At 39.5% G+C, this 14,651-nt stretch overlaps 2 protein-coding genes across 3 annotated transcripts in view; one reads left to right on the top strand and one right to left on the bottom strand.

Moving 5' to 3' along the window:
- fbxw8 (F-box and WD repeat domain containing 8) overlaps positions 1-1,415 on the top strand; it is a 36,000-nt gene extending 34,585 nt beyond the window's left edge. Inside the window, exons 9-11 of the mRNA XM_072433540.1 lie at positions 77-250; positions 650-766; positions 1,154-1,415. Coding sequence (XP_072289641.1) covers positions 77-250; positions 650-766; positions 1,154-1,319 — 457 coding nt within the window. The 3' untranslated portion in view covers positions 1,320-1,415. The remainder of the gene's footprint in view (positions 1-76; positions 251-649; positions 767-1,153) is intronic.
- Positions 1,416-2,960: 1,545 nt separating this feature from the next.
- Positions 2,961-14,612, bottom strand: tesca (tescalcin a). Of its 2 annotated transcripts, XM_072433592.1 has the most exons (9): positions 14,512-14,612; positions 12,911-12,980; positions 12,516-12,596; positions 10,890-11,029; positions 9,880-9,941; positions 9,681-9,788; positions 9,553-9,600; positions 9,384-9,473; positions 7,601-9,312 (listed from the first exon to the last, which is right to left on the bottom strand). In XM_072433592.1, the coding sequence occupies exons 1-8, from the start codon at positions 14,570-14,572 to the stop codon at positions 9,387-9,389; spliced, it is 657 nt and encodes a 218-aa protein (XP_072289693.1). In that variant the 5' UTR covers positions 14,573-14,612; the 3' UTR covers positions 7,601-9,312; positions 9,384-9,386. The 2 variants fall into 2 exon arrangements, with proteins under 2 accessions (XP_072289694.1, XP_072289693.1); XM_072433593.1 differs by lacking the exons at positions 7,601-9,312; positions 9,384-9,473 and adding an exon at positions 2,961-3,109.
- Between the last annotated feature and the right edge of the window lie 39 nt (positions 14,613-14,651).

Raw genomic sequence — 14,651 nt, 5'->3', positions numbered from 1 at the left:
AAAATGTTTGAGTTGGACATTGTTCTGTCTGCTTAAAGTTTGAGGATGCATTTCACATTTTAGTTTTTTATTTCAGAGTGCGAGTGTTTGATCTTCGGACCGGTGCCTCTGTGGCTTCCCTCTACGCCCACCACCTGGGTGTCACCTCGGTGCAGACGGATGAGTGGAAGATCGTAAGCGGTGGAGGCGAGGGGCTGGTGTGTGTGTGGGAGATGAGAATGGGGACCAAGCTTTGGGAGATGCACAACAGGTGAGCCCCTCTGCATCGCATATGCTCTCAAAGACTTTGACAAGACAAAACTGATAAAAGAAATGTTTGAAACTAGAGACACATTCACAGCTGTCAACTGTCCTGATTTGGTCATGGTTTTAGCCAATTTAAAATCCAAAGCCACAATATTATGAATAGTACATTTTAATGCTGCACAAAAGTTCACACAGAACCACAATAATAGATTATTATAACAACCCCCCCAAAAAAGCCAGATGGAAAAAAAGGTGTGTATCAGTTTATTTCTGATTCAGACTTGCTTTGGGTCTTTTCTACTTCTGGATCAGTTCTGAGTCTAGTCCAAGTTTAGTGTTAGTTTTGATGTGGCGTATGTGTGACCGTGAACACGTCATGAATGTTATGTTTGGTGTTTTTCAGGCATCCAGTGAGGCACATACGTTTCAGCGGCAGCAGCCTTGTCACTGCCAATATCCCGGACGACAAGGTCCCGAGGGGGGCCTGCATCACAGACGACGACCTCACCGCTCACCGCAGGTCTGTCGCTGCACCTCTCTGCTTTTCCCCTTTTTAAGATGGTAGAAGTGGGTATAGAAATATTATAAAAAAATATATTTTTCACTAAATATCAAGTATAATGTTTTTTCAAGAAACTGTAAACATATGTAAAAATAGTTTAAGAAAAAAATACATTGGGGTTTAAAATTTGAATAGAGTTTTCAAGTTTTTTGCAGCTTTATTATTTGTATTTCTGTAGTAAAGTAGTGCGCTTCATCCACAGCAGTTCTCATCCTGCGCTAATGTTTCTGCTGTAATCGCTTTTCAAATATGCTTAAAAGTGCATAATTTAAGACCTTCTTTGTTTTCCTGAATTAGAACATATGGAAAGTCCAACAAGAATTTAACACTGTGCTTTTCTTTCAGACACAGAGGAGTAATCTGCCACTACGACTTCTCAGAGGATGCTTTGTCCCAAGATCACATTCTGCCCATTTGCCGGTCTGACTACGTAGAGAACTATGGATACAACTACAACATCGGACTGGCTGTGCCCTATGACAGACTGAGTGGCTTCCACCCACCGCTCTGAACACATGTGACGGTTTAGAGCCCGGGAATTAGTTTTCACATTTCAACAGTTTAAGTTTTAAAAATATTTATGAGATAAAGAAATAGATTCTGTGCTTCAAGTTTAATGTGTAGGTATGTATGTACCTCAACATTACGGTGGCAGAACTTCAGATACATTTTTTAAATTAAAATAATACATACATCTTATAGGGTTTTACTTAGTTTATCTTATATATGTTTCAAATTGGTAATTATAATTTCAGATTCACATTTTAGAGTAAAATTCTGCGAAATTTACATTTTTTTGTTATGTTTATTACTTATTTGAATGCATTTTTTAACAGTCCATATAATTATGTATGTACTTACAGTAAATATGTGGTTTATTGGGTCTCATACTAAAACCTCTTTGAAAATAACATGCAAAACATGTGTGTCCATGACATAATTTCTCATTTTCCTCAACTATACTTGAGCATTGTTTAAAGACATAAGAAACCTTCTTTTTGGAGACATTTTTGAAGGAGGGATCACTTTTGATGTGACACCAAAAGATGGACACAAGGTAAATCAATATCTTCATTTCTCCTCCGATTAAACAAAATAAAAAAGTGGTTACAATACTTTTTAATTCTCATTACTGAAACAGCATTTTCCAGTTAAAATTCATTACATACAACTGAGGACTAAATGTGAAAAGCTAGCTGGAAGTTTGTTGGCCACCATGTTGCTTACATGATTAGCCTAAAATGTTAGCGCCACTCATCCTCCACCATTATCATCCACCGCAACAATTGAGTACCTGTTGCGGTGGATGAGATTCATGTTTTGGTAATGAGAACTGTACTTATATACTAATTTAAATTATTTATGCATTCATAAAAACACTCAATTGTCAAATGTGTTAGTGCTATTATTAAAAACAGTTTGTTTATTTTTTTTTAACAGCCACACAGTTACGCAATCTGACCTAGCAATAGTAGTGGTAAATTACTAACGTGTCTGAAATTAAAACCGGGTGGAGAACTATGAACCTCAACATTGGCCTGGCTGTGGCGCCATGAAATAAGTTCTGTTTTTATTGTTATATATATATTTATTTATGTACCCATTTTTCCACAATAAAAAATGTTATAGTTAAGTTTAAAATAGCAAGATTGCTTATCCTGATTGTCAAAGGGTGGTTGTAGATACAGTAGATTGTGTGCTAAATATATTGGGGAATGGTATGTTTTTCTTTTGGATTGGGGCCACACTACCCTGGGAATACCAGAGCCGCCCCTCGGCATAACTGACTGCAGCGTTCTGAGAGAGGACATGCAGTAACAGTGAGCGCAGACAACAACTCAAAGAGGGAAGCAACAGCAAAGCAGAAGTCTGCATGGGAAACCAGGACAGCGAACACATTTAAAATCACAGCCGCTAAAAGTATACTCGTGTACTTTATAAAACCCTTAAGTACATGAAATTACACTTTAAGTCAAGCATTTGAGACAATAATAGGCTCTAATTACAGGCTCTAATTTGTTATAGCTGTGCTTAGAAATCCAATACATTTATATTCAAATAATACTAATGTTGTCCATGGGTTCTTTCAGCTTTATGTCTAAACTTGCCCGCTGGTTTATGAATGGCCCCATCGACCTACACCTACTACAACAGAAACAAGACATTCTATTACAATTAAGTAAACAATTTAAGGATAACATATAAATTCGACTTTTGTCTTTATTTTCTATAACAACGCATTGTGTCTGCATCCAAAAAGCGGATGTGCATTCTTGACTCCATTTCCAGGCCATTTAATTTCTGTAAACAAAACTCTGTCTCCATTATCAACAAGTAGCAAAAAAAGCCTACAAATGATGACGTAAGGCCGTAGTTATTTTATTACTTGGTTTACGGATCCGGCGCACTTAGATGATTGATTTCTACAATATAAATAAAATGAATTATTATCAATTTTTTTTTATGAAGTACTGCCAACAACGCAAAATAGCATTAAATTAAATGTAAAAAGCGGTATTAAGTCAAAAGATAAGAGCGCGTGAAGCAATTTCTCGCCAAACTCCTGCGGAAGTCTGACGGATCTGCTCCGAGCTGCTCTGTCCCTGCGCGCGGTCCGGGGAAAAAAACCCGTTTACCGAATTTTTTCCAGCACGTTTTGCCGTGACTGGGTGGTTGGGGGAGGTTGCACACTTAAGCGTCAGTTCTGTCCGTCTAAAACACGCTAAATATACTGTTACACTCACCTGCGCGCCGCGTCTCCCCCCCTCTCCTCCCGTGGTGCGTTTTGGGCAAACCCGGACGGAAACATCTTTTGAAATTTAATTTATATTTATATTTCGTCCGCCTGTGCAATATATTTAATTAAAAAATCCGTAAATCAAGTAATAAAATAACTGCAGGCTTACTGAGCGTTTCTCATGCTTACCATTTAGTGTCTCATGTAAAATACTGTGTATGTATTGTATATTGACATTTTTACCTGATAGTCTCTGACTCTCCACTCAGCTTCTTAAATCTATGTGAGGAGTGTTTTGCTAATGAAGAAATTTTAGCAAATTAGCTCTGCAGTTTTGCTAAATAGCTAGTTGCTGCCACAAGCACATGGCCAGGGAAGGAGCACAGCAGTCAGCAGTCCTTGCAAAGTAAATACTTGATATTTCTTAAAGAATTTCAAAGTTGGCTATTTTGGAATGAATATGAATGGATCACTGGAAGATCCTAAGCGGTGGAGGCGAGGGGCGGATTTGTGTATGGGAGATGAGGATGGGGATCAAGCTGTGGCAGAATACTAAACACGTGAGCCCCTCTATGTGCTCTCAAAAACTTTGGAAAAACTGATAAAAAAATCTTTGGAACTAGAGACACATTCACAGCTGTCAATTGTCCTGATTTGGTCATGGTTTTAGCTAATTTAAAATCCAAAGCTACAATATTTTAAATGGCACATTTTAATAAACAAGCCACCGTTTCCAAAATGCTGCACAAAAGTTCTCAAAGAACCACAATAATAATCAAACAAAAAAAGAAAAAACAACCTTGTGATTCAGTTTATTATTGATTCAGACCTGCTTTGGGTCTTTTCTTCTTCTGGATTAGTTCTGGTATTGTCCAAGTTTAGTTTTAATTTTGATGTGGCATTTGTGTGACCACGAACGCACCATTATGTTTTCAGCCATCCAGTGAGGCACAGCAGTGGGGGCCAATATCCCCCCGAGGAACACAGTTCACTGCTGGTCTGTTGCTGCACCTCTGCTTTCCATTTTTTTAATCCAAGTCAAACACACGCATTCAAGTGTGGATACAGACATATTACTGAAACCATATTTTTCACTAAATATCAAGAATATTGTGGAAGTTAGAATAAGCAGACGAGAGGTACGTTTCTGTCTCTTCTTTATTAACTTCCATCCACCACACCTGTGTAACAACAGTCACCATAAATACCTTCACCCCTCTAATACTTCCTTAGCCCCTTCACAATAAAATAAGTTTTGTGTGTGAGACATAAATAATACAGGTCTGCCATACAATTATGTTTTTCACAAAAACTGACACATCTGCAAAAATAATTAAAGAAAAAAAAAGATATTGGGATTTCAAATCTGGACAGATAGCAAAAACAATCTAATTAAAGGCGCAAGCGGCATCCAACGGCCCATGGCGCCCTTATTGTGTGTTGAATTAAAGAACTTGACAGACGGTGACACATTGGACATGGCCAATCCAGTGCAAATGAACACAAGTGTCAGTCAAATTTGCTGCTCCGCCGCACAGAGACCGTAGCACTTAGAATCAAAATATGGATAACTTTTGATGCCCCGCTTGTGTAGATGATTTTCCCCAAATATGAGCTTGGTCGGGCTTTCGCCCTAGGAGGAGTTCGTAAAAGTGTGAAGCGTAAAAATGTGGTCATTTTAGAGATTTCGCTGTTTTCCCATTTGTGACATATATTTGCGGGTCCGCCACACAGAGACCGTAGCACTTAGAATCAAAAGATGGATATCTTTTGATGCCCCGCTTGTATAGATGATTTTCCCCAAATATGAGTTTGATCGGACAATCGCCCTAGGAGGAGTTTGTTAAAGTGTGAAGCGTAAAAATGTGGTGATTTGAGCGATTTTGCGATTTTCCCACAAGGATAACATGGGATGTTTCTGTCATCGCTACGGTTACGCCGTACAAAATATGACTTTGGCTCCTCATACTTGTATGATCAGGATGGCAAATTAGAATTTTGTGCAAAATATCATGTCATTTGGAAAAACTCTATTGTTTCTAGGCCAAATAGTCAGAATTCTGGGAAACGTTTGCGGCTCCGTCGCACAGAGACCGTAAAAGTTATCCTTAAAATTTGGATAACTTTAGATGCCCCACTTGTCTAGGGGACGTACACCGATTTTGAGGTCGGTGGGCAAAACGCCCTAGGAGGAGTTCGTTAAAGTGTGAAACAGAAAAATGTGGATATTCGAGAGATTTAGCAATTTTCCCATGGGGATAACATGGGAGGTTTCTGTCATGGCTATGGCTACGCCGTAAAAATTAAGGCATAAGTTTGATTGGCCTTTTGCTCGTGACCCCAAAATAGAATTTTGGGCAAAGTTTAGAACATTTGTGTAAAAGCAGTTTTTGTCCATCAATGTTCACTCAAAGGCAACTCTGTAGGGGGCGCTATCGCGCCCATTTCAATTTTGTCATCCTAAACTGGTCCAAACTAGAAAGTTTAACAACTGATTCAAATTTGGTCCTAATCGGACTCGTTTTGATCAAATGGGAGCAATTTTTAGAATTGCAATATCTCAAAATAAGTTGTCCAACTTTGCGGCTGCGCCGCACACAGACCGTAAAAGGTATCCCAAAAATGTGGATAACTTTAGATGCCCCACTTGTCCAGAGGACGTACACCAATTTTGAAGTCGGTGGGCAAAACGCCCTAGGAGGAGTTCGTCAAAGTTTGACGTGAACAAAATGGCTAACTCAGCGTGTTTTCATTTTCAAAGGAAGATGGCGGGCATAGGGTAAGTCTGGGGGCGTGGCCACAATAATATATATTTTTCTGTCCTCACGAGAGGAATGCGTGTCCCGAATTTCGTAGCTCTATGACAAAGTTGACCTCGGGGCGTCTCCCATAGGCGCAATGTATTTTGACTTTTGTCGGTGGCGCTGTCGCGCCATTTTTTAACGAAAAAAAAATGGCCCAGAAAAAATCAAATTTTTCGCAGATTCTGAATTTTGGGCAAAGTTTGGTGAGTTTTTGAGCATGTTCAGGGGGTCAAATTAGAGCTCAAAGCGATGAAGAACAAGAAAAATAATAATAAATATAGCCGCAAGCGGCAATGATCGGCCCTCGCTACGCCGCCGCCACGCCGCAAGAGGAGGGGGCGCTAACACGCCCCAATTGTCCTTTTATTACGCCTACTGCTGAATCTGTGACGCTGTCACATCTTCTCCCCTTTGTTTTACCATCAAAAAGCTATTTTATTTTGAATTCTTGGCAAAATGTGCGGCTTTGCCGCACAGACACCGTGACTCTTTGAATAAAATATGGATAACTTTTGATGGTCCACCCCTGAAGATGAGTCTCACCAAATTTCAGGTTAATAGGGCTGACGCCCTAAGAGGAGTTTGTGAAAGTCTAAAGTGTAAACATGTTCTGGCAATTTCCCCATTGGAATAACATGGAAGGTTTCGGTCATCGTTACGGCAACGCCATAACAATTATGACATGGGTCTCATTGACTTTTTTGATGGGGATTCTAAAATTGAGTTGTGTGTCAAATTTCATATAATTTCGCAAAACTAAACATTTAACCTCCATATAAAATCTGTAGGGGGCGCTGTGGCTCCAAATTAATTTATTTCACTTCAAGTAGGTTTAGGGCAAAGAGTTTAACAACTGATTCTAATTTGACGCAATTCGGACTTTATCTGCGCAAACGGCAGAAATGTAAAATTTGGAAGATTTCTGAAATTCTTGCTACAGTTTGCGGCTTCGCCGCTCAGAGACCGTGACAGGTATCAATGTAATTTGGATAACTTTTGATGTCCCACTCCTCAGTAGCATTTTCACCAAATTTCAGCTTTTTAGGGCCAACGCCCTGGGAGGAGTTCGTAAAAGTACGACGTTTGGAAAAACTCCAAAGTCATGTTTAGCCATTTTTGAAGCAATATGGCCGACATTTGGTTGGGCGGACGGCGTTGTCGTAATAATATTTTTTACTTCTCTTGTCACCATCTACCTCTGCGCCAAATTTCATGATTCTACGATCAGATTTTTTTTGGGTCATTTCCCATCTCTCAATGCATTTTTGGTACATTTGGGGGCGCTGACGCGCCAATTTTTTTAATTTTAGAAAAAGGAAATAGCCAGAATGTAGAGAGGCACGATTTTTAGAGGTGTGCTAATTTTTGTGACTTTTCGTCAATGTTCACTGGGTGAAAAATAGGGGGGTTGGTCCCGAGAAGAAAGAAAGAAAGAAAGAATAATATTCCGATGCGAAAACAATGTTTCCCATTTTTCAAATATCATAAACTATACATTTTCGGAAAGCGCTCCCTCATGGTGTGGGTCCCTGGTCACTGACGGGTACTTTCGTTAATTTTGAGTGGGCTCCGCCCACTCTATACAGTAATAATGTTCAATTTTTGCATTGCATATGCACGGAACATGCAAGATATGGGGAACGTATTCGTGAGCTACTTAGCGCAAATGAGTGCTTCGCGGTCGTCATCCCAATGTAAAGTGCTCGTTTAGTGCGCACTTTTGCACGGGCTTTGCCCGTTTACAACGGTAATGTTCCATTTTCCTACTACTAATTAGTATGCACGGGGTGTGCGTGAGTGAAGGAGTGCGTTAGTGAGTGTTTGGAAGTGGGCGAGCGCTTTGCGCTCGATTTCGTGTGCACTATGTGCGCACTTTCGCAGCCGTGCTTCGCACGGCCTTACGAGATTAATAGGCCTCTCGCCAGCTTATTGTTTTTGCTAATATTTTTAGCAAAAACAATATAGCCGTTTCCACTATAACAACAAATTATACATAGTTTGAAAGCTCTAAGCCTTCCCGATGCCGCCATGGGGTGGAATCATCATTACGAGCGCTTACGCGCTCGTCACTCCCTATTCCGTCGGGATGCCCCGCCCACTCCCCATAGACTTCCATTGATTTGAGCAGATACAAGCATGGCCCATGCCTGCGGCATGGATTCTCGCGTACGGGACGATGCCAGGAGTGTTTTTGGAGGAATGCAGCGCTTCGTGCTGCTGTTGTCAACAATGAGTGAATGGGCGTAGCAGGAGTAAGTATGCATGATCCATGCCTTCGGCATGGGCTAGTTCACTGTACTTGCCAGGGGCGACGGGGTACCAAACATGTCGGACAGTTGCAACGCGGGCTCGGGCCTAATTATCAATAAAAGATTGAAAGAAAATCTCCATTGTAGTCACTTCTTTCACGTTTTGAGCTGCTTTATTGTTTGTATTTCTGTAGTAAAGTAGTGCACTTCTTCCACAGCAGTTCTCATCCTGCGCTAATGTTTCTGCAGTAATCGTTTTTCAAATATGCTTTGAAGTGAATAGATTAAAACCTTCTTTTCTTTCAGACACGGAGGAAAAATTGGCCTCTACAATTTTGCTTGAATATGGCACCATGTTTTTATTGTATATATTGTTTTGTATATATGTTTTTTCCCACATTTTCCCCCAATTAAATTTAAGTGTTTAAAATTGCATCGTTGCTTGATTGTCAAAGGTTGTTGTAGATACAGTAGATTGTGAGATAAATATATTGGGGAATGGTATGTTTTTCTTTTGGATTGGGGCCACACTACCCTGGGAATACCAGAGCTGCCCCTCGGCATAACTGACTGCAGCGTTCTGAGAGAGGACATGCAGTAACAGTGAGCGCAGACAACAACTCAAAGAGGGAAGCAACAGCAAAGCAGAAGTCTGCATGGGAAACCAGGACAGCGAACACATTTAAAATCACAGCTGGTTCCATCGATCTACAACTACAACAGAAACAAGACATTGTATTAAAATAAAATAAACAATTTAATGATAACATGAATTCAACTTTCACCTTTTATTTCCTATCACAACGCATTGTGACCGTGTTTACATCCAAAAAGCGAATGTGCATTCTTGACTCCATTTCCAGGCCATTTAATATCTGTAAATAAAACGGATAGTAAATCGTTGCAAAAAAAGCCTACAAATGATGATGGAAGTGAAGCATAATCATAGTGCACCTGTTCAAAATGTTCAAAAGTAATTCCTTCATAAAAGTAGTCGGCAGGCTGCGGAAATACAAATGTATGATAAATGTTTTGACAGGCAAAGTAGACCGTTTGTTTCCTGATAATGAAGAGAGAGTTACCATGTCGGGCATACTGGTGCTTGCCACCTCCAACATGGCAGCGTCTGCAATGGCCTTGGCAGCTTCCAGTCCAATGGTGCCGCTTCTCGACAACAGCTCCTCCACGACCTAGAGAAACATGTGCAAGTGTCAGGATACATGCAAGGTCGCTTTCAAGGTGAAACATCAACAGTGATCGCTGCAGCACGAGATGGCTTACTTTTCTGTACTCGTCCAGCGTGATTTTGCCATCGTTGTCAGTGTCGTGCATGTTGAATAGGACTAGGGGCACAAATGGAAATAACATAATTTAATCCGAAAGGAACTGGTCTGAGGAAATGGTTTCAATAAAGTAAAGGAAACAAGTGTGGTAGAAGGTGTTCATCTGAGGTAGAGAAAGGTAAATAACTCTGGAGCTTCCTAGACTTGGATACATCTCATTTTAGGCTTTGTTTGCCCCTGTAACTTAAAACAAACTTGGCCTTAATATGAAGTAGTTGTTTTCCATAGTTTGACTATGACGAGTTTAGAACTTTACTTCCTGGTTGGAGATGAGCATAAGTAAACAAGGGCCAAATCTCATCCAATTTCTACATTAGTTATGATTTGTCACCTTTATTTTTTTGGATCACGATTTGTGTGTGTAAAACGATTTGTGTCCCTGTGAAATTGTGAAATTGTCCCTGCATTTTGGATGGAATTGTGTGCATTAATGACATAGAGGGATTCCTTTTTAGAACTCGGCTCTTTTCTAAATTAGTATTAGAAATAAAAATAAAAAAATACAATTAAATTTCACGTAATCCCAGAGGACCAAAAAAGCTCAAGTAAACCCACGGCATGTGTAACCACTTTTACACTCCACCAGATGCTTTGTCTAGTCACTTGTTTATCCAGCTATTCCTGCCAAACTCAAACAACAGCGTCACACCTTTCTCCACTTCTGTGAAAATGAATTCCAATAAATGTGGTTGCTAATAAGTGAGACAAAACCGTATTCATGGCTAGCTTTGAACAGCATTACGCCTGTGACATTCGAACATACAAGCTGTCAATTGTCATGTCTAATTTAGAGGAAGGAATCCAACACTCGCCCATGCTATTAATTGGACGTCAATCTAAGAGCGTCTGTTTGTGACCTTTGATAAGTGTATTTATAGAGGGTCCAAAATGACTTGCGCAGATGAAATACAGTTTATGCTTCATAACAGTAATAAATAAATGGCGTACAGCGAAGCTTCTCTTTTCTCATTGCCATTTTCTCGTCTGCTGAAGTCTTCAGTGAGGGAGGACGGAAGTGAGACATGACCATCAGGAACTCCTCAAAGCCAATCTCCTCATAAGCCCCCACCTGGCCATTACACTGGTTCCTGAAACACATGGGTAATATTACTCTTGCATAGAATGCACATTAAAAATCCATTTATTTCCCATTCTAGTCTATATTGAATATTGATCATTGTCTTGGACATGATTTTCTTGAGTGATTGTAGTTCTTTTAGTTTTTTTTTGTTATTGTAAATTATATTATTAATTCACTCTTGTTGGTGGAAAGCTGATACTCAAGCCAGAGCTGCCTTTATAGGAAAGAGAGGTTTGGGGATAGAATCGACAATTTTGGATTAGCCTACAGTGCCCTCCTAATGCTGTCCCTTTTTCAAGAGAAAAAGAGGGACCAGGGCATGTTACAGTGTCCAGGTTATCACACTGCAGTGCTTTCAAAAACAAAAACAAAATGTTGTTCACAAACATAAAATGGCAAATTTTAGTGAACTAAAGTAAAAATGTAACGTACATTTATTTATATTTTGATGTTCTAAGCTTCTTTGCTTAAGACGTTGTTTTGTTGCAGCAACAGCTAAAAACAAAACAAAAACAAAGGGTCTACATACTGTAGACCAAGAACAAAATTACCAAATTGGAAAAAAACAGTCAAAGTATTTGGTAAAACCTTAAATATATCATACTCAAAAGTGTAGTCTCATGTACCATATAGGCTTGAAACACTTTTATATCTTAAAGTTGGGGTAACCGACTATTTCCTCCAGAAAGCGTATACTGTTTTTGTCAAATTATTAAACATTTTATCTTTTCAAACTGGTAAGAAATAGCCATGTGAGTGATGATGACACTTTGGGATGAGAGTTGTTTACTGTTTAGGGACATCACCTTGCTTCACTTTTGGTTCCAAAAAAAACGTCTCTAAAGCTGTGCAAGTGACCCAAAAAGTTGGACACTAGTGATGTGCCAAAGGATTTGTGAGGGCTAGGAATGAGTTAGAAAGGTTTAAAGACCTACTTCTTTCAGTCTGAAAACTATAGTTTAATTGTTAAGACAGAAATAATTTACATCCAAGTCTTATCAAGGCCCTTTTATGGAAAAAGTAGTAGATGGAAAATTCAACAAAATATATCATACCGTGAAATGAATATTGTACCGTGAGAGTAAATACCTACTTTAAACCAAACATCACCCAATTCAAAACTCTTTTATTTGGTACATTTGTTTTCAGAGACGGGAATGAAAAAAGTGTGACCACATGTCCCAGTGTCCCCTTTACATTAAGTTTACGCTTGTTTTAAATAATGTTAATAGCATAGCAACACTGCAGGTCCAATTGAACTCAATGGGCCAATGCTAATCAAATCCTTGCGTAAGATCTATGGACTAACTGCATTAAGGGACATTTTCTTTGTTCCTGTTTGCGTGGTAAAAGGAGCAGGGACTTCATGCTTGAATCCTACTCAGATGTGAAAAGGTAAGGCATCTAACTGTGCTATTACGGCAGCTTTAAATTATTATGCGTTTTGCACTTGTTTCCCAAGGCAGAGTAATGTGGAATGTGACTGCACATACCTTTTATCAAAGAAGGCTTCAATAATCTGCTTTTTGATTGGATTGTCAGTGAGAGCGGGTATGCTGTTCAAGTTTTCCCTGCTGTGGAGTGACAAGACAAATGCCAGGGTAAAACAATAAATCACTTGACATTGTTTACAGGGAGTAACATGACATCAACAACATGAGATCTTTTTTAAGACCGAGAAGTCTATGCAGACCTACAGCTAAATACCATTGTGACCTCCGTTTATTTATCAGTGTGCATAGGGAGGAGACACATTAAGAATATTTGCTTTAGCTGATATTAATCATTTGTATAAGCAGCTTACTGAGCGTTTCTCAATGGCGGAAATGCTTACCATTTAGTGTCTCATGTAAAATACTGTGTATGTAGTGTAGTTTGACATTTTTACCTGATAGTCTCTGACTCTCCACTCAGCTTCTTAAATCTCTTGTGAAGAATATTGATTTGTTCCAATGAAACTGAAAACAAATCCAAGCATAACACACTTTAACAAAGCAATCTCATATCCCACTTTACAGACAATATTATTATTATTATTTTTTGCCCGTAGGCTTTATCAGACAGGAAATGACAGTGTGAAATGGGGGATGAGAGAGAATGAAGGGCATGCAGTAAATGCTCTGAGTCGGGATTCGAACTCTCACACAAAGTAATCTGACTGCTAAGGACCAGACGAATTATAACTTATATTTGTCAAATGGGTGGGAAAAAAGATGACTCAATTGCCTCAATTTTGTCTTGTGTGTGTGTCTGTTTTGTTTTAAAAATGAAAAATACAAATACAAATCAAACAAATCTCTGGTCTTGAGGTTGGTGAACAAACGAGTTAAGGCATATCTTCTACACAGTGTTCTGATGCATGCAACTCAGTCTCCTGGGTTGTGTTATCAGACTAATGACAGTGCAAACACACTCTCTGACCGTTTAATGCCATTTTAAACACTTCACTTAATCATTAACTCACTGTACTCATTATTATCCACCGGTGACCACAATTGTTATTTTACTTTGCTGACTAGTTGCACTGTCACAGACAATTAAATGACTGCTTCACGAGCTGCAGTGGTGATGGGGTGAGGCACAATGCTTTTCACATGGGCAGGACTGAATGTGGTATGACACAACCTAACTATATGGCTTTGCATTTATGATGAACAAAGGGTAATAATAGTTAAACATAAGAGCCATAAACGGGTCAAAGTCTCACCGGACAATACCACTCATCAATAAAGGTGTTGAAGATTGTGTTCTCGTTCATCATCTCTGCATGCCACTGCACGCTCTCACCTCAGATTATTAAACAAACTATAAATAATAAGCTCTTGGCCTCGGTAATGGTGCGTTCCAGTCGTCCTCGAAGCTCGGATTTTTTGACAAACATTTTTACTTTCCAATCGGAATTCTTGTTCGAAAACGCGGGGAAATGTTCAAAGCCCGAGTTAGAAAATGGACCATATGCTGCGACTGGATGTGTTTAAATAAAAACAAAAACTGACAGCTTCAGTGATTGTACTGATATTGTGTTATTTTACCTTTATTTGCTCCTGCGCATCTGAGATTTAAAGTCTACACGGAGCTGATGTAAATAAAGCAACATTTCATTCGCAAACATTGATATTTAATTTCGAGTTTATTAAACGATGTCAGGGAATAAATTAACACAATGTATCCACATTTAGGCTGATTGGCGCAGGTTCCTAGTTTGTATTTGAGTCGTAGATGTACTTATACTGGCGTGTTTTTCCCGACTTGACAGAAGCACACAAACTCTGAGACCTCCAGGACTGGAGCACAGCCCAAATCCAACCAAACATTACTGATCAAATAATAGTGCAAACTTCAAAACTATGACTTAACATAAAAGTGTTTTAAACCCTTCACTCATAAGACTTGCTTCTCCAAACTTCGAGCTCGCTCCTGTAGATTCTGTCTGAAGGCTCAAAGCGCACAAGTTTCCCAAAAGTGAAACATGTCTCCAAAGTTACTTACATCCCGTCCTGTCGGAGAGCTCATGGTCAATAGCCTCGGTGCGTGTCTGTGTGGCTCCCATTTTCCTACTGCTGTCAGTGGAGCGTCAAAGCGCACATGAGCCACCAGAGTCATGGCGCAATCAGTGTCCTCCAGAGTCC

The sequence above is a fragment of the Eucyclogobius newberryi genome, unplaced genomic scaffold (assembly GCF_026437365.1).
Source record: "Eucyclogobius newberryi isolate DKJ021-1_F unplaced genomic scaffold, fEucNew1.0.hap1 SCAF_6, whole genome shotgun sequence".
Taxonomy (NCBI): domain Eukaryota; kingdom Metazoa; phylum Chordata; class Actinopteri; order Gobiiformes; family Gobiidae; genus Eucyclogobius; species Eucyclogobius newberryi.
The sequence above is the reverse complement of the archived record's forward strand: the minus strand, read 5'-3'. Positions and strand labels throughout refer to the sequence as shown.

Bases quoted from the DNA above. Each gene is read 5' to 3' on its own strand.
- tesca (XM_072433592.1), bottom strand. From the start codon at position 14,572: ATGGGAGCCACACAGACACGCACCGAGGCTATTGACCATGAGCTCTCC. The intron at 12,597-12,910 runs GTAAAAATGTCA...GTCACTCCACAG, and splicing joins GGAGAGTCAGAGACTATCAG to CAGGGAAAACTTGAACAGCA. The intron at 9,789-9,879 runs GTAAGCCATCTC...ATGTTTCTCTAG, and splicing joins CGCTGGACGAGTACAGAAAA to GTCGTGGAGGAGCTGTTGTC.